The sequence below is a fragment of the Lutra lutra genome, chromosome 2 (genome assembly GCF_902655055.1).
Source record: "Lutra lutra chromosome 2, mLutLut1.2, whole genome shotgun sequence".
In the NCBI taxonomy this organism is placed as follows: Eukaryota; Metazoa; Chordata; class Mammalia; order Carnivora; family Mustelidae; genus Lutra; species Lutra lutra.
The window spans coordinates 3,908,126-3,934,741 of record NC_062279.1 but is presented as its reverse complement, the minus strand read 5'-3'; the positions used below and the strand labels follow the sequence as shown (position 1 = coordinate 3,934,741).

Here is a 26,616-nt window from a genome sequence, read left to right as displayed (position 1 = left end):
ACAAAGACGGTTGGTGCTGTAGCTGGTTCTCTCTTCATGCCTTTTACACTTAGCGTCGATTGCTGCCTCCTTCCTGGGGAAAGTTGAAGGGGAGGTTGTTTGCTTTTGTTTTGTTGAGAAGCATGATCTGTAAACCATTACAAATAATAGCAAATGCATGAGTATCGGAAGCTAAGCTTCCATAAAGTCTAACCTTGTTTCTGTCTGAACACATGCATTTAAGATAAATATTCACCTAAATGTGTCAAAACACATTGTCAGTATTATCTGATGGTTTTAAAGCATACCAGATATGACAGCTGTTAGGGTTTTTTAAATTTTTTAAAAAGTTTTTTATTAAAGAGATGACTGATTTTATCCATTTTGGGTGGTTGCATTTTTCTTCGAAGAATGGATGATTGTTAGTGAGCCAGGATGCCATGAAGTGAAGAACCAGGAACAGGTTTCAGGATCACCGTTGAGTAAACAGACTCAGTAATGTACGCCTGTGGTCCGTGGGGCGCTGTCTCGAGCTGCAGATTTCTTTAATCGATAAGCCTCCTATAACGTGACTGGAAATAACAATATGTCACTTGCCAGTGCTTTATGAATTGTCACTCAAGGTTTTTTAATTGCAGACATTCCATTGCTAGTGATGGGGCGAGAGAGAGGCTGGGGAAGTTGTAGCTGGAGGGGAGGAGAAGGGAGAGAAGTCATGCTTTTTATGGGAGCCTATAAATTCTGTGATATTTAAAACACAGCTGTGTTTTTATCAGTTATGTTACCGAAATAACATCAAATGCATCTTAAATGATCTGTCATGTCAGGACCACACATTACAAAGTAAGATTAAGTGTGACAATCTTCATATAAGAAACCTGGCTCTAAATTAAGTTTGAATGGCTTTAGACAATTTTGTTTTAAGTAGTTTTCTTGCATACTGTGTAATAAACAAGTCTAAGTCTTACTAAAATAGAGGGGGAAAAAGAGATATCCAAACTATATGTCAACATAAGGTTATAGTAAATTTGGTTCATGTGTTTTTCATTTCAGTCTGCTACATGCTTTCTGCTAAGTGCCTTTTTTTATAACATTATCTCATTAAATACCATCTTGTAACAACTCTAAATTATAATCACAGGTGTCTATGAGCCAATTATTTTTCAATTTTGTGGGTTAATTTATAGTATTTTTCTGTGATTTTATTCCAGGCTTCCATATTCAGTCGTAGAGCTGAGCATGACTAGTGCTCATATAAATACCGCCTGCCCCCCCCCCCCCCCCACCCAGGTAAATGCCGTTGACTGGGACAGGTAGTAACGGGCGTGCTGAGTGGGAAGCACTTGATCGCTGGAGATCCTGCTTTGTCATATACGAGCTGGGGCATCTCGGACAAGCTCTTTGCTTGTAAAGCCTCTGGTTCTGAATCTGTCGCATTAGGCTAATACTTTGACTCTCATGGAACTGGTAAGGATTACAAAAGATCTCAAAGTGTGCTACGTGAATGGTTGCTATTATTACTGTGAGCATTATCATTGAAGAGCTGAGATGGAGAGAGAACAGGGACCAAAGGAGACCAGCTCAAGCTCTGAGAAGCTCTCGGATTTTAAAATCATAGAGCATATGACATTTTTTTTTTCTTTTGCAAGATTAGTGTTATAAACTTTTAAGTTTTAATTGATAGCATTTTATTCTCAGTATCCTCAAAATTATACAAATTGTTACTTCTCTCCTCATAATTGAACATAATGAGTGTTTCCAATGTTTGCTGCAGCACATAATACTATAATTAGTGTCTCTGTACATATAGCTTTGCTTTTGTTCTATTTAATCCGTTCCTAAGGATGGAGTTCTAGGAATGTTGTTAATGCAGTGCACACTTGCTCAACAAATTTCCATGCCGCAAGGAGTTTCTCCACAATTACTCTCAGTTTTGATGCTAGTATTTACTTTTAATTTGCTGAGAATTTAGTAGCATCAAAATGATATCCCAAAGTTGCCTTAATTGTCTTTTGATTTCCAATAGGACATGCCTGTTTACTATTTGTATTCACTCATTCATTCTTTAATGAAACACTTAGTTATCAAGGACCTATGAGTGTTCAGATACACTCCTCTGTCAGGTCAGTAAACTCTTCCTATCAAGGGTCAGGTAGTAAATATTTTATGTCTTTCAAGCCATACCGTCTCTCTATCAGCTACCATAGTCATTGTAGAGACACATTTCCATAGGTAGTACCTAAACAAATAAGCATGGCCGTGTTCCAATAAAGTTTTATTGATAAAACAGGAGGACAAATGTGGTCCACAAGCTGTAGTTTGTGTCCATTAGTTTCTGAAGCTACAAAATGAAAAAAGTTTCTGACTACAAAATGAACAAAACAAGAAAAATCCCAACTGCCATGGAAATACTGTTTTTCATTGGGCATCGATAACATAGATACATAAAGAGATGAGTTAAAACGAATATGTCACATAACTAATAGTAATAAGTGACATTTGACTCAGAGCTGCAGTGACCAGCTGCTTGGTTGGTCCAGGGCTGTCCCAGTTTTGGCACCTAAAGTCCTATATCCTGAGAAACCTCTGTCTTTGGCAAAACCGACCTCACTTGGACCGCTTGTAGAGGTAAGAGTAAACCCTACAGGAGTATCAAGAGAGTGGTCCAGATCAAGGAAACAGCCAGGGCTTTGGTCTGGAGACTAGCACACACAGCGAGAGAACGAGGGATAACAGCAGCCAGTATGGCCAAAGCAGACGGGACAGTGGTGTGCTGGACAAAGGAGGTCAAAGGAGTGGTCCAAAACATGGACACTAGTTTCTATTGTGAACAATATGAAAAGGCATTAGAGTGTTTTGAGAATTAACATCATCTGCCTTAGAATTTAAGAGGATTACTTGGCCGCTCTGTTGAGAAGAGAATCTGTGGTGGGGAGGACAAAATCAGAGACCATGTTAGGAAGCCATCTCAATATTCAGATTGAGAGATGTTATTTTGAGAGGTGATGGCAAGGTGGCAAGGCATACTGCGAAATCCAGCTGGATTGAGAACATAGTTTGAAGAAAGGGCCAATAGGGTTCTTCAACACTGTACTCCTGGAATGTGAAAAAAACAGAAGAGCCAGGGGGTGATGCCAAGACCTTTTTAGGGAGCCACTGGAAGAGTGGAGTTGCTATCTGTTGAAGTGGAGAAGTTGGTGAAATTTCAGATTTGGAAAGGGAGGGATCAGGAGTATGACTTGGGGGTGAGTCTGGAAGGCTGTTTAGACATCTGTATGGATGCATCATGTAGGTAGTTGGTTACATAACACTGAATTCAGGAGAGAGATCTGGAGTTGACAGATCTGGAAAAGACCAATTTGAGAACTGATGGATACAGATGGAATTGAAACCCATACAGATGGAGATGGAGTTGAAACCCATGCAACTGAGCCTGGATGAGACCCATAAGGGATGTAGTCAGGGAAGAACAAGTTCTAGAGATGGAAACTCGGGCATTATGCTAAGGATTGGAGGGTGGCATGAAACACGGTGGGGCTGAGTATAAATAAGGTCAGAGCAAGCATGAGAAGAGTAGTTCCTAAAACTGCTAGTGAATAAATGTGTGTACACATTGTACCAGTGCCATTTTTATTGTAGCATATATGGAAGATACAATCACTGGTAGAAAATGAGAGAAGGGATCACTCTACAGTTTTTGAAAACTTCTGTGAATTTGTAATTATTTCAAAGTTTAAAAAAAAATTTTAAAGCCTAGTGGAAAAACAGAAGCATTTCAAGGAAGAGGACAAGGGTAACTGTCCAGTGTTGCTGAGGGCTTATGTGATATGAGAACTGACTGTAGGATTTATTTGTGTTGCTCCTTGAGCAGCTGCAGTGGGCCAGGAAAGACCAAATCATGACTCAAGTGGGTTCAAGAGAGGATGAGAAAAAAATTAAAGATTTCAATTATAGACACTTTTTTTGAAATGTGTGCCTGGGAAAGGGATTTTTTTTTTTTTTTTTTTTTTTCAAATTAAGACTAGAGGTGTGTATGTAATCTGGAGGGAGACATGGACTCAAGGTGTAGTTTTTTTAAGAAAACGGGGGTAAATTATAAAATGTATGCTGAGGACAATTCTCTAATTTAAAGAAAAGGAAAAGGATCATATTGAGAGAGCAGAGAGTGGTGAAGCTTGGGCTTAGGAGCTTGATCAGGGATGGCAGCAAGAACACACAGAGATGTTAACACTGGGAGGAATCTTTCTGGCGTGTACAGGGTGGATATTTTATGAGCACAAGTACAAGGAGGGGATCAAATGGGGTATCCATAGATTATAAAATTTCTTTAGATTTTATTTTTAGTAAACAGAACACTGAAATCACTACATAAGGATAAGAATATGGTGGGGCATGTTGGCAAGCAAAGAATGAAGGGACTATGAAATGGCCATCCCCCAAAAGGAAGACTCAAAACTGCTGGAAATGAAGTAAGAATGCCATCTCAAAGGTTAGTGTGGATTTGGTCATTGGTTTAAAGTTAGACCCATCTGCATATTTCTGGTTTTGCTTTTTCTCCTGCCATATTTAACTACATGTGAATATATGTGGATTTGGCCCAAGTTTGAATCTAAGGTATTGACAATGGACTTGAGCAAGGGCAAGGGAAAAAGAGTTAAATAATGGCTGGAAATCTAAGGATGGCAAGAGGAGACACGAGGACATGAAGGAATGAGTGGAAAGTGGCAAGATCAGTGAACTCTAAGGTCCAGGGAAGCCAAAGAGTCATTGAAGTCCAGGTGTCCAGGAAAATGGGGGTTCAATTACAGGACACTTCAAATGCAGCTCTGAAAAACCATTAGGTGTCATGGTGAAAAGATGGAAGGCTGGGTTTGGGACAAAAGGCTGGTTTGGAGCTGGGGTTGGAGAAGAGGTGGTGAGTGACATGAGAAGCCAGTCTTCGAAGAACGATCCAGCATTGATACGGAAATCAAGAATAAGACCAAGCATGGAGCTGGAGAGAGTGGCCGTGTGCCAGATATAGACATATTCAAGGAGGAATGGGGATGACTTGGGAATTTTGCAGACAACTAAAGGAAGAAGGTGTTGGATTCTGGGGACCAGAGTCTCAAAGCTGGGGCACTACAGGGAGGAAAAAACAAAGTATCTGGAAATAGTAATGAGATGTACATAGGTGGAGACATCATCCAGTGCCAGAGCCAGCAGTACCTGGCTGTGGAAGCTAACGCTGGCCCTGTGGGAAGCCTTCTTGATGCACCACCTCAGAAGACATCTGGGTTTCCTTTACAGAAAGAGGAGCTGCCTCAGAAGGGTTAAGATGTAGGAACATTTATTGATAGTTGACTTTGAGTTTCACAGGACCTAGGGGAAGAGTCAAGAGCTTGGGAAGGGTAGGAGGTCAGACCCATGAGATGCATAGATCTTTGAGGGATTGTGGGGTTGTCGGGTGACCAGGAGACCACTACTTCTTCCGGTGTCCATATACAAACATAAAGGATTTATTTTATTTATTTTTTAATAATTTATTTTATTTTATTTTTAAAGATTTTATTTATTTATTTGACAGACAGAGATCACAGGTAGGCAGAGACGCAGGCAGAGAGAAAGGAGGAAGCAGACTCCCCGCTGAGCAGAGAGCCCGATGCGGGGCTGGATCCCAGGACCCTGATATCATGACCTGAGCTGAAGGCAGAGGCTTTAACCCACTGAGCCACCCAGTCGCCACCACATAAAGGATTTAAAAGGATAATCTCTTAATGGTCTCAGATACAACATAAGTGGTGGTACCTATGAAAACATTACAAGTAGATTTGGGGCCACCCTTCGTTCCAGGCCCTAGAGCAGCAGAAGACTGGGAAAGTAGTTGCTCCCTGACCTTCATCTCTTTGTGACTCTCTCCCTCGGGACCATCCCTTCCTCCTGGGGACAGCAGGAGGACGTGGACTTGGGAACTGCAGTCTTACCCCAAGCAGCATATCTTTTAAAACTTACGAGAAAATGCTCAAAAATAATTTAATGAACTGTGGTTGACTGATTGCTGTCTGCCAAGTGGGAGGATATAGTAATCGCTACTTTTAGGGGGCAGACAGTTTTCGCCTGCATTGTTCTAGCACTTTACAGCTAATAATGCATTTAACCCTCACGTCAGCACTGTGAATCAGTGAGTATCCACGGAGAGAGAGCATCATCCTCTCTGTTTACAGGTACGTAAACTGAGGCACAGAGAAGGGAAGAACTTGTCACACAAAAGCCAGTGGGAGAACTCCGTTCAGACCCGGACCTCCTGACTTCAGGGTTTTGACTGGCACCGGTGTTTACACAGCCGTAGGCAGAGGACACTAGAGGATATCTCCTAATATTAGAAACTGAACATCAGGTGTGCGTTTATGTGTGTATTCCTTTTTTTCCTCTCCTGGATAATTGTCCATACAATTTTAAAATTGTCCAGAGACTGCCCGTCCAGTGTATACCCTGCATTTTGCCCTTTGTAACTCAGGAATTTACTTAAACCATCGAACAAATGTTTGGTAAAATCATCCATGATCCTGTGGTTTGGAGACAGCGTACTTTAATGATGTATCCGTTGTTAAACTTTCAGGTGGTTTCTATTTTTCTTTATGATAAATATGGTAAGGCATGTCTCTAAATAATGTTTTATTCTGTATTTTGAATTATGCCCTTAAGATATATTCCTAGCAACATTTATACCCAGGCAAGGCATATAATACTTTTAGAGTTTAGAATGAAACTCTGCGGAAGTTTGGAACTACCTCAGGGGAAAGCGTGCGCTCTCATTTCTGCTTACAGCCGGAATTATTTTCGCCACTTCCAGAAATCACTAGATTCAAACACATCTTTTATTAAAAACCTTATCTTCTTCTTGGATTAAGTTGATGGCATTCAGACTCCTTTGAGCTGTAGAAGCTTCTTTTCAAATGAAAGATTTTTGTGAACCCTCAATATAGGAAAGTGATTTAAAGAAATAATTACTCTGAAATTTGTCACGGGAGTCAAAGCCCACTTTGCCAGACTCTGTTTTGCTGCTTGTAATCTTTACATGGACGTCCTAAGAGCACAATTTGTAAACTAATGAAGTGACTCGGCGTTAATACTCATTATTTCCTTGAAAAAAAAATATTCGTAGTATGCCCTTTTTTACAGTCGGGCATGTACCTGGTACTTTAGAACCTGCCTTCATTTTCATGGACATTTTAGTCTATTTAACAGACTAAAAAAAAAAAAAAAAAAAGAAAAGAGAGGTGGGAGACCATGGGAATATAAATACCATTTACTATATCAAATTTCCCAGTTGTCAGCTTCCAAATAAATCTCTCTGGTACAGCAAAATTAATATTAAAGTAAAATTTTGATGTATTTTATTCATATTAATATCCATGGAGCTTACCTTATACTAATATCACTATATTATTTAAATATCGACTAGAATAATTTAGTTTATTTTAACAGTTACTTATCTGTTTTAATACATTTTCCTTTGTGTGGGTGATTTTGGAGTTTCCACCAGGTGGCTAGCCATGGGACTCCGAATAATTTCTCCGGGTGCCAGGAAGCTTGCTCCCAGTCTCCTCACTGTTTGGCTTTGATTTATTTGCTTTCTCTGCCTGCCTTGACTTTATCTCTTCTTGAGATAAATTCTTCTTGAAATTTCCCTGCTGCTCTGCTGAATATAAAATAAGCATTCCTGGTCTTGTGCTTTAGCTACTTGCTGAAAACAAACAAAGCCAAGCAAACGTGCCGACCAAACCCCACATTATTTGCTGCAGTGATAAAACTTTCTTGGCAATTAATTTTTGTCTGAAATACCTCTGCTTGGAGGCTGGCTTCTTGAGGTTTTTGAGACAGTTGTTTATACTTTATACCTGAAACCCCCCATTTCTCTAAGCCCACTTTCTACTGCTGGTTCTAGAAATGGAGTCTCTGGATGCCACATGTAGCCCCAGAAATACAAGTTGTTGGGGTCAGCTCCAGTAACTGGATCCTGCGCCTTATAACTGCCACCGCTCAGAGAATGCTGGCATCCTCGCTCGGTGACGGCGTGGAGGGAGCTCACGAGTTTCAGGCCGCCTTCTAGGACCAGGGACACCAGTCCAAAGATAAGCCCATAACAGGCCAATGCTTTGCACTTAGCCAAATGCTAAGAAGTAAACCAGAGCAGGGAGAGGAGACAGGGAGTGACCAAAAGTGTGTGCTGGTTTACCTTCAGGGGTCGGAGAACGGGGCCCAGGAGGGGGACACCTGTCTCAGGTATGGGCAAGGGGAGCAAAGGCTCTGGGTTAGAAACATGGCTCTGCCCCAGGAGGCAGCCTGGTTAGAACAGAGTGAAGCAAAGGTAAGAGACAGAGGGGCACCGGGCAGGTGGGGTGGGCATGGGGGGGGGCAGATCACATACCACGTTGATTTGATTCTGAGTGGTCATAGGAGTGTGATGGTTTTGAGCGGATAATGATAAGATGAAAGTTAAATTTTAAAAGAATCCATCTGGCTGGTTTGGGTAGAACAGATGTCTGAGAAAGGATGGCAGCAAGAAGAGGGGTTGATTCCGAGTACCGTTGCGTGTGTGTGCGTGTGAGTGTGTGTGTGTCCACATGCGTGAGTGTGTAAATGGTGATAAGAGATGATTCCAAAAGTCTGTGGCTGTAAGATTTTCTGTATCTGACTAGTGATCTCTCATTTTGAGAGTCCTGCATATAATTTTTGGATAAGGCACTTGTATTTAGCATTTTATTTATGAATAATTAAAGATAAAATATTAGTGTTTAATTACAATTTTTTGTATTGTTACTAGTTTTTCTGTGGTGGGTGAAGCCTGCCTTGTGAAAACGCATCAGAAATTACAGACTTACATATTTGAAAAATATAATCTGTCATATAAAAGCAGTAAGGTACATATATCACTACACATACTGTCCATCAAAATACTAATCCTAAGGTTAAAGATACATTAAAACAAGGACAATAATTCTACTATACTGTTATTGATTATTTTGGTTTTTCTAGAGATAAAATAGTTTAGAGAATTATTCCTAATTAAGTTTATATACTTAGGTTATTCTTTGTGAGAAAAATTTATGTGAGAAAAATCTATGTGATGTATATCAAAATGAGACCATTTTCAAATACTATTGTACCCACACTCATTCTTTTAAATTATTATATATAAGCAGACTATTTAAGGGCAAATGCCATGTATGTTTCCCCTGTATTTTAATGCATTCAAGTAAGCCACATACTGATTGATTTTTAATTTTGACTCAAGGAAAGAACACTACATAACATTTTAATGGCTTTAATTTGTCCTATTTAATTTTTCCTGTTCTATATAGTACCACTGAAAAGACCTGAAAAAAGCACTAATTACATTCATCTAAGTAGATGGTTCTCAGTGAGGGACGATTTTGTCCCCCAAAGAACATTTGGCAATGTCTGCAGACAGTTTTCGTCAGCACAACTGGGGATGTTTCTGGCACTTAAACGGCAGAGAGTAGGATGCTTACAGGTGTGCCACAATGCGCGGGACATTGTCTCTGAACAAAGAATTATGTGGCTCAGCATATCCACAGTGGCGAGGTTGAGAAGCCATGACCGTGTTCTCTCTCAATGATAATTTAAAAACGGCGATGGCTTTCATGGGAGATCGCTTTCATAGTCAAATGCAGGCGTCTCCTCCAAAAGCAGTCTTCATTCCTGGGTACTTCCTGAGGGAATGCCTGGAGAGGCGTTATGAGTAAATATTCCTGTAGTGGTGGCTATCTCAGATTTTCAGATGTTTCCCTCGGAAACTGGTCATGTCATTAAACACCAGGACAGGGATGTATGATGCCGTGTCTCTGCATGTTTCTTGGAGCCGTTCCATGGAGAGAGTGTCTCTGAAACTCTGGGCCAACCAGGCTGCCGCTCCTGCGGTACTGCTCTCCTGCTACAAATCACAACAAACGGAGTCAACAAACAGGTACTGAGCTACAGTAGAGTCTGTCCTGAGGCTGTAAGACAGGGTGAGGTGACTCACTGTCTAGCACCATGGAAAGATCACAGATAAATGACTTCCTCACCCTCAGGCTTCATGAAGACAACAGCAGTTTCTCTAGGAAAGTCCAATTTCCTTTCATATAATTTTGGGGCACTTTTTAGTAATAGATAGTAGGAAACAAAAGTAAATGTAATATGATACATGCGTTTGAGATTTAGTTTGAAACTTTGAGGAACATAAAGAGATTTATTGTGAGGAATGTGCTGATGCCACTGCGGAGACTGTGTCTAGCGGGAGTTGCAGGAGAGCCCAGTGGTGGTACGTTCCAGCCAGAATCCAAGCCAGAAGGCAGGAGACGTGGCTGTGTCAGCTCCTGGACATGCTGGCAGAGGGCCTCTTCTCCCGTCCTCAGCCTTTTGTGCTTCAGACCTTTAAGGGATGGGGTGAGGCCCACCCACACACCATAGACCGATCTGCTTTACATATCTGCAAATTCAGATGGTAAAGTCTTCTGAAAGCTCTCCTACACATCTCCCTAGAGCAACGCCCAGCTGAGTATCTGGGCTCCTGTGGCCCAAACAAGTCGAACATAAAATTCACCGTCACACCTAGACTCTTTTGGCCCATGTCCCATGAGCGCAGACTCTGGGGTCCAGACTCAGGAGCAACCAATTTAATTGGGAGGTGATTCAGGAAGCAGGGACAGGTAATAGGAAGTGAGGCCAGGAAGTGATTATTTTTTATTTTTGTAAAGATTTATGTAGAGCATGAGTGCACGAATGGGCGGTGGGCAAAGGGAGAAGGAAAGAGAGAATCCTAAGCAGACCCACCCCCCACCACTGAGCACAGAGCCTGACTCCAGCTGATGTCATGACCCTGAGATCATGACCTGAGTGGAAACCAAGGATTGTGTGACTGACTGAGCCACCTTGGCATCCCTGGAAAGTGCCGTTAAAGTGTTGATGCACAGACACCTCAATACTGGCCAATTTGTTTTGCTTTGATGTAAAGCAGAACTGGTGCTTATAATGATTTGCAATAATGTTTATACTGATTAATTTTAATGCTATGCAGTTGATCTTACTGATACTTCATGACTTTTGCAACATTTTCCAGCTGTGCGTTTTTCACAAACAACCAGAATCTTGGTTTTGACAAACGCGAGATAGGAATAGCAACAATAATTTTTCTCATACGTATTGAAAAGATTTAATAAATGTTCCAGATAAAGGAAAGGACTTAATATGGAAAATAAAGAGGACACCTAAAGTGTATTCAAGTGTAAGACCCCAAGTTGAGTAACATGCCGGAGATACGAGCAGCCTATGCATTCCCCTCAGGTATATCATCAAATCATCTGACAACTTCACGGCAGTGGACTTACCCATACACAGGAGCAAAGGATGATGTCAGTTTTACCCTTAGATATTTTCCTTTTTTAAAAAATGTATTTTAAAACTAAGTATTCACCATTATTTTAATTTTAGTGTCTGATAATGAGAGGTTAAACTTTGCCTGTGTTTAGGATTTCTTCCCGACATTCATTCTTACTAAAATTGCCATTTACAATCTTTTTCTCATCAGTTTCTCATCAGTTCTTAAAAATGTGAGTCAAATAAGTATAAATGACACCCTTTGTTATGTTGTAAATATTTTTCATTGTCTTGTTTTTTATTTTGAATTTTATTTTTTAGATTTATTTTGAAAAGAATTTATATAGGTAGGTTCATTTATAGTGATGTTTCTTTTGTTTTAATAGCATAATTTCTGTTTAGTTAATACATTATTTGATAATATAGTGTATTCTGCTCTTTTACCTATTATACTCCAAATATTTTAATTTTTCTATGTATTTTCTATGAGGCTGTTCTAAATGATTTTTCAAATTTCTCTTTTCCTAGTCACTTTGTTAATACAGTTTTCTCCCACCGCTGATGATGATCATTTTATCATATCCTGAATCCTCCTATGTATTTGGGTCCTCATAACACCCTGCATTAAGAGAGAGGCTCCCATTTCTACTTAACAAAGCCTTTATCATTAAGTGATATTTTAGAAGAAGGCAATTTAATATCTCTTGCAGCTGTACTGGAAGTTCACAATTAATATGATTTCCAAAATTAATGAATTAAAATTAAATTTTCTAAAGCCAAATATGCTTTGGAAGATGGTTACTCAGTTGTTTTGTCTGCACAATCATTCTACTGATAGATTTTTATAAATCTAATAATAAAACTATTTCTTTTTAAAAACAATTTTCCCATCTCATATGTTAGATATGTTAATCTTCCTTAAATGCTTTTATGTGTACGGATGAGTAAAATGTTATAGTTTAGAAAAAAATTGTTACAAAAAGAGGAAAGAAAATAAAGAGCTAAAATACTCTGTTGGAGAAACATTTGAGGCACCATTGCAATTGCTTTTAAATATTCCTCCATATACAGATAAACATACACAAGTAGGTTTCTACCATACTCTGTACTAAAGAGAGCTTCCTGTGGTTTAAGTTTTGGTTTTTTTAAAAGATTTTATTTATTTATTTGACAGAGAGAAATCACAAGTAAGCAGAGAGGCAGGCAGAGAGAGAGGAGGAAGCAGGCTCCCTGCTGAGCAGAAAGCCCAATTCGGGGCTCGAACCCAGGACCTGGGATCATGACCTGAGCCGAAGGCAGCGGCTTAACCCACTGAGCCACCCAGGCGCCCCCTGTGGTTTAAGTTTTTAGTCAGTGAGTGTCATGAAATATTTTTTGTTTTATGGGCTTAATTCTAAATTTGCCAAGATTTCAATCAGATTATCTAAACAGAATTTTGTAACAGTTCATGTGAAATACCTTATTAAGAAATCCTAACATCCTACGTGTATTTAGGCTGACGTGATTTTAACTGTCATACATTTTAAACTATCTTACGGGCATTAAAATGTCTATCAGAGAAAACACAATGGTGATTGTAGGTTTAGGACAAATATATATGTTTTTATTTCTGCCGATTTCTTTAATTTTTTTCTCTTTATTTCCATTTTCTATTCTTTGTCTTCCTTGTATCATCTACTCCTATTTCCAGCAAAGTCACCATACAGTTGTACCACTTGTTCACTCCCGTAACGGACCCTCCCGTCTTCTCTGGAATTAGAGAAGTACTATGTTCTTCTTATTACTAAGGAGCAGGTGTAGCCCTCACTCCCAGCCCCTGGCAGTCTAATCCTCCATGCTGTGCCCCAGCCATCACCTCAGGTGCTAGGAATGTCTACATACCCCTGTCTAAGCTTTGAGGCTCATTGCATCAAGAATGAGACCACGGAAGTTCTTCCCCTCCACCACTCTCATGTTACACAGGAGAAGGATGCGTCCCTGAGAGGGAAGTTCATGTGACTGGGCTCATCTCCACTGGGAAGCTCCAACACAGCTCCATCAGCCATTGAAATATTAAAATATCCCCATGGAAGCTCATATATACCTACTTCCTGGAGGCCCTAGTGCAACCGTGTCACCCCAGCTTCATAGGCCCTTTGCACAGGTCATCAGACTTTCCAGCAGACAAACAACTAGAGGGAAGAAGTTAGAGGTCCGCTCCAGAGCTGGGCTGTAAAGCGACCGCAGACACCCACGGCCGCTGGTTGGTGCTGCCTGCACGTGCTCTTGTCGGACGGGTGCAGTATCACCTCTGTCTGGGGAACATTGCCAACATACCTTCCCAGAAGACACCAGCACACTTCTTTCTATCACTCTCCTTCTGTATTTCTATTAGGTTTTATGTATAAATACACCTCTTTGAAAGTCTTTTTTTTTTTTTTTTTAGAATTTTAAAAATTTATTCATCTGACAGAGAAAGCAAGAGCAGGAGCACACAAGCAGGGGGAACAGCAGGCAGAGGGAGATGGAAATGCAGGCTCCCCTCTGAGCCAGGAGCCTGATGCAGGGCTTGATCCCAGGACTCTGGGATCATGACCTGAGCTGAAGGCAGATACTTAAGGACTAAGCCACCCAGGCAGCACTGAAAGTCTTTTAAATCATAAACAGTGCTTCAGAGCTTAGGATACCATTTCAAAAATCCAGTATCATTTGATAAGAGTTTTTCCCCTCTCTCCTTTGGAAGGGGGGCTACTCACCACTGAGTTGAATTACAAAGCATTTATGCAATCTCAGCGGTCATAGGTAAATTCATGCCTTTCGTTCCACCAGTCAGTCACAGCGCTGGATTTGATAACTTTTAAGTCCACTCATTTATGATGTTTTATCTTTGTAATAGGAGTGCTATGACTCTTTTGCATTATACTGAGGTGACTTTTGCAGCATATGATACAATTAGAGATATAAAGCCAACGTATCAAATAGAATTGCACTATGTGTATTAATGATTGTATGTGTATCTATGATATGCTCATATATGAAAAGCTATATCACTATATGACTGTAGAGATGTCAGTATAGGTAAGAGAATGTTTGCATACTCCATTGTTTTATTAGTAGCAAATTAAATATCTGTTCCCCTTGATATTGTCAGTCACACAAGCTACTAAAGGCAAATTCCCTCAACCTGGTGTGCTGACTTTATACATCACTCCTCCTGCAGCACCAACACCCAGAAATGTTAAATATGCTCTTAGGGTAGAAATTATCCGTTGGGGGGAAAAAGGAAGAAGGCAAGGGAAGAAAGAAAGATACCTATGGACAGGTTTTAAAATAAGTATTTTACAAATACTTATTTACCCTGGGTTACAGTTTCCTATGTACGTAGAATTTTGTAATAGAGGATATAAATTCAATAACATGTACATTTTACTTATGGAAAACTTTGGAAGACCTTTTTCTCCTCCAATGAACGTTTCAATACTTATTTATATCTTAAATGCGTTTTGTCGTCCCTCATCTTTTATTTGCCACTTTCCAAGTTATTCCACTTTAAGTTTTTTATGCAACTATTTCCTACTCAGAAGGTTTTTATGAATTGATACATCTCTGTTATCATATGAGTCAAGAATTTATCTGAAATTCAAAACCAAATATACATTCCAAACTCTATAGGGAAAAATGAGAGTGATGACTACTTTTAAGATCATTGTATTTTCAAAGCCACATATTAGTGAATTAATAAAAGATGGTTGCATGCATTTAAATCTGAAAATGTTTCCGAATTATCTCCTTACTTATATTTATTTTTTTTAAAGATTTTATTTATTTATTTGACAGACAGAGATCACAAGTAGGCAGAGAAGCCGGCAGAGAAGAAGAAGCAGTCTCCCTGCTAAACAGAGAGCCCGATGCGGGGCTCGATCCCTGAGATCACGATCTGAGCCAAAGGCAGAGGCTTTAACCCACTGAGCCATCCAGAGGCCCCTATCTCCATACTTTTAAATCTCAAGATATTTCTGATTTATCTCCATCTCTATGAGTCAGAGGAAATCTTTGAAAATTTTGTTAAGCTGTCTGTGAATGTCAGGTGTGTGGCAATACACAGTCCAGATACTAGAAAAGCCATGATTTTGTTTTCTTCTATAGTGAAAATTCAGTTATTAATGCAGTGTAATTGTTTGCATTATATTGAGGTGACTTTTGCAGATTTTTTAAAGTTTTCCCATAAAGCTAAATTAATAAATCAGAAGAAACCTTTGTCATAGTAAGAGTATCCATTTTGAGTTCAGAAAGCATTGGTAACTGATCAAGAGGGATACTATGTAGATGTTCTTGTGTATGGGGTTGTCTGGAGACCTGATTTCCTATTTTTTTCTTCCCCTGCCAGCTGAGGGAGCCTGTGGAGGGACCCTGCGGGGAACCAGCAGCACCATCTCCAGCCCCCACTTCCCCTCGGAATATGGGAACAACGCGGACTGCACCTGGACCATCCTGGCAGAGCCAGGGGACACCATCGCCTTAGTCTTCACCGACTTTCAACTAGAGGAAGGGTACGACTTCTTAGAGATCAGTGGAACAGAAGCACCATCCATATGGTAAGTTTTGGGGAAGCAATGTCTTTCCCCCAGATCCAACAAGAGGCTTTATAAGATGGCTTTCTTTGGACATTCATTGGCAAACGTAAGTGGTTCTTTTCTTGCTTTGCTATTTGGACCACTAACAAGGTCATCTATATTGTAACTGATCTCAAAGTGTCCAATGTGTCTTTGGACTGGTCTTTGGAGCTGGAGAAGTTATCTGCACACGGGCATGGGTACTTAACATGCCCTCGTTTGGGACTCTTGTAAAGCAACCCAGAGATGGTAACTAAGTCAGCTAAGTTGGTTTTTTTGGATTTGTTCTGGAGCTGAGTCAATGTAAGCAGATATTTTTAGATGATGGCCATTTGGAAATGTCATGTTACCAATCGTGTGTCTGCTCTGCTGCAGTCAGAGGAGAGCATATTAATTTTCCTTCCTGAAGATGCTGCACCTGGGAGGGTCAGAGGCAAACCATAAATACTGATCCAACAGAGATATAAAATTAGTCGACTGAGGATCACTTCTCTGGCGTGTGTGCTAGTGGAGACAGAAGAAAAGTGAGTCTAATCAATTACAGTGGATTTAGGTCCAGGTCTGGGTTACAAGAACAGCATTAGTTGTGCCCGTAAATGCAGTGGAAGAGGGGAAATTCAGAGAATAGATGTTTGAAGACTTTATGTCTCAAATTCAGTTATTTGTTGTGATTTGAATTGGCCTTAATTATTTCATTCTTTAGTATTTAAAACAGTTTATTAATTCTCTACTTCAGATCTTGAGTGGTGAGCTAACTTGAATATGTGGGTATTTCAACTAGGGTGTAATTCAGAGGAGATGTTGGCCATACATGCCTTGGTAGAGGAGAATATGAATTGAGTGATCGTGAATATTTTGATGGGTCAAAGTTTGCTTTTCAGGATAAAGGCTAAAGTATGAAAAACCATCAACCATGAAACATGTTATAAAATTAGACCATCTGCTTAAACCAGTTATTGAAATGGAAATTTACTTTCTGAGGCTCAAGACCCAAAGCAGAGGTTCATATTAATGGATGAAACATTTTCCGTACTTTAGTTATGCCGTGATTATATTAGATGTTCCCTCAAGAGAAAAATAGTCACAGCCTCTCTGGGCTTTGTTTACATTTGATTCATCTGAAACGATACTCTAAAGCTGAACAAGTTACCTGTTTGTTTGTTTTGTGTTACACAGTTTTAACCGCTCAAGAATGTGTTGATCATATCTGACTCACTTTGTGTAACATCAGCGTTACTGGAAACAAGTTGTGAACCTAAAGCTGGATTCCCTGGGTTCTCCTCTGAGCTTGGCCAAGTTCTGCCTTATGACCTTGGACAGATCACATAATGGTTTATATGACATAGGGGGACTATTAAATCAACTTTTGAGTTCATTCGTTAAATATCTATTAATTCCATATTCTCCATCCATCATTATAAGAGATTCAGTGATTTAAGCATTTAAAATTGCCTTGTTTTGGTTTTCAGAAATTCAATGCAATATAAAATATATGGTGAGTGATTCTCAGAAACTATATGATTAGTGGAAAAGGTCTTATTTATGAGAGATTCTAGAGATCGTGGGCATGGACCACCCATCTTGCTGTTAAGGTGTGAGGTCAGGAAAGAGAGGAGAAAAGTGAGGCATCTTTGACAATGATTTTAGAACTCATGGTTGGGACAGCTGTTGCCAAACAGACCTCGTTTATATAAGGGAGGAAACGTGAATGTGCAGATGTCCATACCAAGGTCTGAAATAAAAATAGGGCGTGTGAAATCAGAAGGAGGCACAACTCTCCAAAAGGGCTTCTGGCTCATGCAAACTCATTGTGACTGAGAGGCAAAAGCGTTCATTTCATTTGTTTTCATAAAAGACGGCAGCAGGAGCTGGAGTGTTGTGACTTGCTCATTTCTTCTTTGCTTATCCCTACTGATTTCTCTCACACTCTCTCGTCTCTCTCTGTGTGTTCCCCACTTCTTGTCCCAGCCACTTCAATATCAGACTCAGAAAAGTGTGTGTGGATGGGGTCAGAGGTGAACTAAATTGAATTCTGTCTGAAATGTCAGATGGGGCCACTGATTCCTGTGGAGCCTGAGAGCAACATTTCCAAAGCATTGTCAGAGTGAGAATTGGTGTAGCGGCCAGGAGATTGGCCCATCTTTTGGTGTCTGGATTCGGGCTAGAAAGCATTTTCTAGCTCTCTGAAATCTATCTAGGTATTTGCCAGGGCACCAAGATTGATGATCTGTGTACAAATTGAGGACAAATAAATAAATAAATAAATCGGCAGTCGTTGGGAAAGTTCTTGGTGGGAACTTGGACCCAGTCTGTGTTCCTTCTGGTCCAACAAATGGGGTGGCCCATTGGCTCAATGTGCTCTTTCTCTCAGTGGCTATTGTTAGAGTTGCATTCATAACTGTATTCATATGATGATTTGTATTGTCCTAGTGGCTTGGCAGAAAAGTCCTGGGGGTACTTGTTAGTATTCTCTAGCTTTGACTGATGAAGGAGCTGAGAGCAGAGCTCAAGTCCTCTGACTCCAAGTTACATTTCCTCTCACTCCACTGCAGCCCCTGTAATAGGACAACATGGGTCTGGACTCGGTGCTGGTTTGCAGAATTACCTTTTCTCTATGTCGGCTCCTTAGGTTGTATCCTAAAGCCTTGAACAGGTTACTACCACAGGGAACAAGAACCGACTGAGAGGCAAGTTCACACTCGTGCTGCGTCACTAGAGGGTCACTGCAGACAGGACATTCTGGGGTGACATTTGGCGTTGATCATAATTATAAACGGACTATCCTGACATGGCCTTGGGACCACTCTTCAGTGGAGGCTACAGAGGAGAACTTGGGTTTCCTGAAGCACTACTAAAACGGAGGAACACATTAGGAATACAAAAGAGCCACTTGAAATACCCTTTTAAGATTGATACAAATGGGGGCACCTGGGTGGCTCAGTGGGTTAAAGCCTCTGCCTTCGGCTCAGGTCATGGTCTCAGGGTCCTGGGATCCAGCCCCGCATCGGGCTCTCTGCTCAGCGGGGAGCCTACTTCCCCCCTCTCTCTCTGCCTGCCTCTCTGCCTACTTGTGATCGCTCTCTCTCTCTCTCTCTGTTATATAAATAAATAAAATATTAAAAAAAAAAGATTGATACAAATGCATAATATGGCTTATCCTAAAAAAAAAGACCATTATTTTACTGTAATTTAAGACTGAGAGTCTCTGAAATGTTTAATGGTTCAGACTGGCATATTTAGAAGAAGTATTATCTCTACCATTGAAGGAAGATCCCAAGGACAGTGTGCGTGTGCAGGTGTGTGTGTCCCCCTCGAGCGCAAGGTCACAGAGCAGAGGTTAGCATGGAAGGCTGAGCGTGCAGGGCACTGACACATATGATTTTCCAATCATCTGTTTTTAAAAGACATAAATTACCAGCAAGGGCACTCTCAGAAGAAGCTGCTTGGAAAATGGTTAAGAACAATAATAGGATTAGCCTTATTTTCATTGAATTCGGAGTGAAATTACCAACTCAGCTGTGTTTTATGTAAGGGTTGCCATGACTACCTTGGAGCAGTCTAAATGTGGTGAATGATGTCACGAGCCACGATTATTCATATATTAAATGTGGAGGGTGTGGGAGTCAAACCTAATCCACTATACATATGTTAGATAAGCCTGATTATTATTATTATTATTATTATATTTATTTTTATTAGAGTTTAATTGTACACAGGCTCGTTTTTTTATCAATATCCTACTTTATCAGAGAGCTGCCATTTCTAATTCTCTTTGCAACATGGTCTAGTAATTATGATTTTTCTTGCAATTATAAACGTGGTTAGCAGTGAAGCTTGCCAAGTATTCTTTCTTTCTGAAGTGGTTTGATGGCATAGCGTATAGCTCCTAACTCTGGAAATACCAAGAAGAAAGAAAATGGATTTTATTTCTGAGTTAACCTATGATGGTTTCTAAATTAGGACATGGTGGTTAAAGGGACTAGGGACAGATCGTCTTGCCAGGACACAACTAAGGGAGCCTTTACTATCTTTCAAGTAGGCACGCGTGTCATGAGAGTAATTTATGTGTGCCCATGGATGACAGAGCGTGTAAGGTGGAGAAGGAAAGGAAGGAAAGAAGAACAAACCCATTTAAGGAGCATCCCAAAACCTGGTGAAATGCATCCGTTCCTCCAGAATCTGCAATGACTGAGCCATAGGACATTAAAATAAAACCCGTGTGCCTCCTTGTGTATTTCGAGCCTTGCCGTAGCACGTGCAGCCTGCCCTGCGTCCCGCCACGCCCCACCCCTGCATCCTGCAGACTGCCTCTCTGAACATATCCCTGTTTCTCGTTAGCACATATTTGTGTCCCTGGCCCATGTGCTCAGGTACGCACGTCCACAATGAAATCCTGCACCAGCGCACAGATCCACATTCAATTAATGTAGTGCTTAGTGTGCCCCGTGGATGGCCTCCCCACTAACGGAGTCCCAGCACTGGACCAGTTTGTGGGATCTCCTCCCCCGGAAGATGTCCTCCGAGATAAGGCGAGGCTGCTTCTGGGCTGCTTTGGGTTAGACCTGCCTCATTCTATCACTAGAACATCTGTTACTTTAGGATTCTTTTAAGGTTTCGGTCCAATTATTCACTAACCGGTGTATCTCTACCCTGTTGCCTATCTGATTTGTGCGAGATTAGTCTTGAGGGAACCCAAAAAAGTTTCGTAACTGCACTTTGTTTTGTTCCCATTAACAACGCGTAATCTCACTATTAAATCAATCTAATCAGTGACTTGCTGAAGCCAAAACAGAACTTCAAAGACACTGGAGACGCTGAGTGAGCTTCAAAGAAAACTAGAAGGGTCGATTAACACCTACAATGTTTATCCAACTTGTCATTTAATCGAGAAGTGACTTGGTGCATATTTAATTGCTAATGAGCAGGATTATGGAGGCTACAAAGAGTGACATTTTCTGGAAGGCACTTTGCACTCCCCTGCCCAAGGTAGAAGAAAAGGAAGGACCCTTCCCCTCTCTCCTTATTTTGTTTTTTAACTGTTCATTTTGAAATCATTTCACAGAGCATTTGTAAAGCTAGCTCAGAGGGTTGTTGTATACCCTGAGCCAGCCTCCTCCGACACTAACGTCTTACAAAACCCTAGTATAATTATAAGAAATTCATTCTGGTACAAGGTATAACTGATGTACAGAACCGATCTGAGTTCTTCCGGCCATCCCACCGGTGCCCTCGTTCTGCTCTTGGAGTCGGCCCAGGGAGCTACCTGGCACTGAGCTCTGCCTCTTCTGCTTCCTCCAACCTGTGACTGTTTTCAGTTTTTCTTTCTTTCCATGACCTTGACCTCCCTCATGTCAACAATTCACTCTGGTAACATTATTTTGGAAAGTCCGTGGCATCCTTCAGGAAGACGGAGACTACAGAGCAATGCCCCATGATAGCCTGTTGAAATAACTGGTTTCTCTCATGTTTTGCATTTTCAAGTTAAATTCAGGAATCCTATTCTACAAAGATATTGTAATATATACACTTCAGCATTTTTATGGAAGCCAGTATAACATAAATAAGAAACAAATATCGTGTGCATACACAGATATATATGTGGATTTCTGTGTATTGTGTGTATTGTGTATTTGTGTGTATTGTGTATATTGTGTGTATTGTGTGTATTGTGTATTTGTGTGTGTGTGTATATATATACACATACGTACATATGTTTGTGTATATACACACACAATACACAGAAATCCACGTGTGTGTGTATGTATACACAAACATACATACACACACATACATATAATATGAATTTCTTCTTTTCTTGATCTTCTACACACTGGCTAGGAGTCTAAGGACATAAATAACATGTTATCACTTTAGTCTTCGTCCTAAACCTTTTTCTAATCAAAATATGTTTATAAAAATGTATTCAAGGGCGCCTGGGTGGCTCAGTGGGTTAAGCTGCTGCCTTCGGCTCAGGTCATGATCTCAGGGTCCTGGGATCGAGTCCCGCATCGGGCTCTCTGCTGAGCAGGAGCCTGCTTCCCCTCTCTCTCTCTCTCTGCCTGCCTCTCCGTCTACTTGTGATCTCTCTCTGTCAAATAAATAAATAAAATCTTTAAAAAAAAATAAAAATGTATTCAAATAATGTATTTTTATAAGTACTGCACAGAATGATAATATGCACTGATAATTTGCAAGTGCAAACAGAAGCCACTTAGAGTCACTACCATCTCCATTTTAGAGCTGAGAAAAACCAAGCCCAGTGGAGTTCAGTATCTTCCCCTACAGCTGTTGGGGGCAGGAGTGGGGATTTAAGCAGAGAGAGTCCCAAGCCATATTTCCTCCTTTATTTAGATATGTCAAGGTGGTACTTCTTTACTGACTTTACGCCAGGAAGATAAAAGCGGTATGCTTGTCCTCCAAGACCAGCGCATCTCTGTGGAGCACAAGGGAAGTGCAAGGCTGCTTCAAGTCCACAGTTGGCCCATAACTTTCTGCTGTGGTCACCATGAAGTATGCTTCTGAAGGTTCATTTTTGTGTGTGTTATTAAGTATATAGCCAGGTAATAAATAAATACATCTTATTGTACTTACCTGTTATATATACGTTTGGGTGTAAATATAATTGTGGATATTAATAAGGCTTCTAACATGTGACCTAAATGACAGGTCTGAAGTTATCCTAAAGATATGGCCCAACAGTATAAATTTTAAGGCTTCTCTTTGATTCCTTAAAATTGCAGGCAGGGGGGGAAGTAAAGGCCAGCTCACATCCTACCAAGCCCATGTTACCGTCATCCAAAAACTCAAAAGGTAATAAAGGAAAATATATTTGATAACAGCAATTTGCACAAAATGAAGAATTTCTAACTTGATCATGATATTCTTCTGCTTGTATCATCCAAACGATATTTATCTTTCCTGAGCCTGGGGGAGCTTCCTCCACAAAGCCTATGGTGAAACCCATTGTCACTGCATCCCTCCCACCCGCAGCCAGCTGCCCTGGATCCTTGAGCAGCAAGGAAGTCTTTGGAAACACTGTTGCTGGTCTACAAGCTGAGCAAAGCCGGCAGGCTGTGTCTGCACAGGTCCCAGGCAGTGGGAATTTTGAAAGCACTGGTCTCCTCCCACTTTCCTGAGATGCACCGTCTGCAGGGAACGCTCAGGGGTCTTGGACGCTGGGATCCACCGTGAGAAGCGGGAGGCGCTTTCTGACCGGGCCATAGGAAGCTCCTGCCTTATTTTCAGTCCTCTAGCTGTGGGGTCGGGATTCAGGAACAGACACATGCATTGGCGGTGAGGGGTTCCAAGCCGTGCACTCTCCTCCCACGAGTAACACATTCATCACGCACCCCTTCGCCACTTCTCTTTCCAGAATTAGGTCCGCCTTGGCTATCGCTTCACCCATCTGAAGGATCGTCCTCCTAGTTTGTCTTTGGTAACTTGCACTGTGGCTGAAGTCAGGATACAGATTTTCAGAAGATAAGATTGAGAAAGTTAAAAAATTACCCATTTTAATTAATATTTTGAATACAGAAAATTTACATAGTTTATCGAATGGTGGTAGTCATGGATAAAAGGCAGTATTCTCTCCTAGGACTGCATGCACAATAACCAGACTAAGGGATAACAAAAAAGAGAAAAATGAAACATTTCTCTTCCCTGAAGCTGGAAGCCATTGGGAAAATGGATCATGAGCCCGGGAAGAGTCCCAGAGTGTGTTTCTGTGTCACAATCAGGGCCCATACCACATCACAGAACCTGTGACTTTGTCCTAATATGGCTTTCGTCATGGGAAACCCCAACCACGTGACCTCATTTTATTGAAAAATACATTTCCTATTGTTTATGTCAAAGGTAATGGGAAAACTTTGCCCCTCTAGAGGGAAATACAAGTACATGTTTTTTTGTAGTCACAAGTCTGTCTTTCTGCATGCAGTCTTTTGTCTAGGAAACCAAAGCAGCACAATTAAATTAATGCTTTTAAATAAATAAATTTGCCTTTTAAAAGCACACTGCCCTTCACAGGGGCCATTGTGCCCATTCTGTTTGACTTACTCTCCGATAATCCTTGCAGACTTTCAGTGACTAGCCCAACTCGGTCAATTTGTACCTCATAGTGTTCCAACTATACATTTGGATATCTCTTTACAGTTTCTCTCAAAACCCTGAATATCTAATTTTTCTCTTCTTAAAATAGAATCTGTATAATTTCATGGAGGACTGGTTAGGAGAATAAGGTAATTTTGTGCAATCCTTTTCCAACAAATGTGACCTTTTATTGGTCAGGATTCATCCTACAGATACTTGCCATGCCAGCCTGATAACCCTTTCAATGAACAGTTGCCGGAAATGTTAGCATTTCCCATCTTTTGATTTTAATAAATAAAAACACCCAAGTTACTCTGATTTGAAACACTTTAGGGAATTATAGCATCAATTTTTTTAATTTTTTAATTTTTTTAATAAACATATAATATATTATTAGCCCCAGGGGTACAGGTCTGTGAATTACCAGGTTTACACACTTAACAGCACTCACCATAGCACATACCTTCCCCAATGTCCATAACCCCACCACCCTCTCCCCACCCCTACCCCCCAGCAACCCTCAGTTTGTTTTGTGAGATTAAGAGTCTCCTATGGTTTGTCTTCTTTCAGATCCCATCTTGTTTCATTTATTCTTTTCCTACCCCCCAAGTCCCCACGTTGCATCTCCACTTCCTCATATCAGGGAGATCATATGATAGTTGTCTTTCTCCGATTGACTTATTTCACTAAGCATGATACCCTCTAGTTCCATCCACGTCGTCATAAATGGCGAGATTTCATTTCTTTTGATGGTATAGCATCAATTCTTAATAAAGATCTACATCTTGGAAGTTTTGGATTTTCATGCTTTGTAAATTGTAGTGTAGCCAGAGCACGAGAAATCTAATCCAACCACTTTATTGCATGGAACGGAAAGCTGCCTCCTAAAATAACAGGCACCTGTCCTAAATGCGCAGTGGGTGGTTAGGAGAGAAGCTAGGTCTTCTGTCTGCTCACAGAGCTGGTTCTGCCTTACTGTGAAGCTGGGGCCCTGGGGTCATTGCTGTTTTATCTGTCCTTCTCTCCCTATGAACAGGCAGGACAGAGGTCACCAAGACTGAGGATTCAGATCTCCTTGTAAATCAGACTCATGCTCCGGTCCTGATCTCGCCACTTCCTGAGCTTGACGACCTAGAGCAGATTGGCTCTCTGCAATCCCGCAGCCCCGTCTGTAAGATGGAAAGGATCATGACAGGCTCTCGGGGGCTTGGCAAATGGAGCAAATGAGGGAATGTTTGTAAAGCCCTCAGAACAATGCCTACGGCAGACGGATTTCTATAACTAGCTGCCTGTCTGTTGCTCCAAGAAAATACCCCATCCTCAAAAGTTCAGGATTCTATCTTAGATCACAGCAAGTCTTCGGAAGTGATAATCTTATTGTCGTTTTTTTAAAAACAGCGTAGTTTCTAACATTTTCTTCATTTAAAAAAGATTATTTTTATGAAGTAAGTTCCAAATGTTTTAAATTAGAAAATCACTCTTTTCTCTGTGATGGACTTTTAGAACCTGTGTCTTCTCTTTGCTACAAACCTCTGTGATACTAAAAGCCACAGTAATGATAATGCTTTCAAAGAAAAGTTAGAACCAAAATGCTAACCCCTTTTTGACTTTGGCAATGTATTTGACCATAGTAAATAATTTTTTTTTTAATATTCAGGGATATCCGTATATATCCCATTCAATTTCTTGGAAATCCCACTGATATACGTGTCCGGATCAGATATTGTTAATGGGATACAACTTAGTAAAACACAAAATGTGGGAACCATAGAATTCATACCATGGTGAGATGCTTCCATTTAGCAAATACTGTTGAGTGCATAGCATGTGCCAGAGACTGTGATAGGAGTGAGTCTAGTGCTTCTCAAATTTCAACATGTGCCGGAATCCCCTGGAATCTTCTCAAAATGTAGATTGTGACTCAGTAGATTTGGGGTAGGTGAGATTCTTACTTTGTACCAAGCTCCCATGTGATATAGACGCTGCAGTTCTGTGGACCAGAAAAGTAATTAGGGTGTAGAGTGTGTGAACAATGCACAGTTGACACTAAATGAAGTAGAGTCACAACGAGTGAAATTTCAGGTGCGGAATAGACTTCATCGTATACTGTATCCTCTGAACTTATTCATCATGTCACCAAAACTCTGTGTCCTTTGACCAACATATCCCGACTTCCCCCACCCCCGGAAACTATCATTCTGTCTCTGCCTGTTCAACCTTGTGTTCTGTTTTGTTTAGATTTTACGTATATTGTCTTTCTCTGCCTGACATATTACTTAACCATGATGCCCTCAGGAGCCATCCCTTTTGGCGTAAATGGCAGGATTTCCTTCTTTTTTAAGGCTGGATGATATTCCATTGTGCACATAAACCACATTTTTTTTTTTTTTTAAATCTACTCCTCTGTTGATGCACACTTAGCTTGTCTTGGCTGTTGTCGATAATAGTGCAGCAGACTTGATGTGGGGGTTGGGTAATGGCTCTCTCCTCTGGATAACAGTTTTTCAGATTTCTGCTTTTGATCTCTTCCTGGTCATTGTGACTTGAAGATCAGGTAGAGGACACTGCATTCACCAAATGTATTCGACCATGAAGC

At 40.7% G+C, this 26,616-nt stretch overlaps 1 protein-coding gene across 2 annotated transcripts in view; it reads left to right on the top strand.

The window, feature by feature from the left end:
• CSMD1 (CUB and Sushi multiple domains 1) overlaps window positions 1–26,616 on the top strand; it is a 2,014,336-nt gene that overhangs the window by 978,619 nt on the left and 1,009,101 nt on the right. For both annotated transcript variants that reach the window (XM_047713603.1, XM_047713595.1), the window contains exon 5: window positions 15,707–15,914. In XM_047713603.1, coding sequence (XP_047569559.1) covers window positions 15,707–15,914 — 208 coding nt within the window. The remainder of the gene's footprint in view (window positions 1–15,706; window positions 15,915–26,616) is intronic.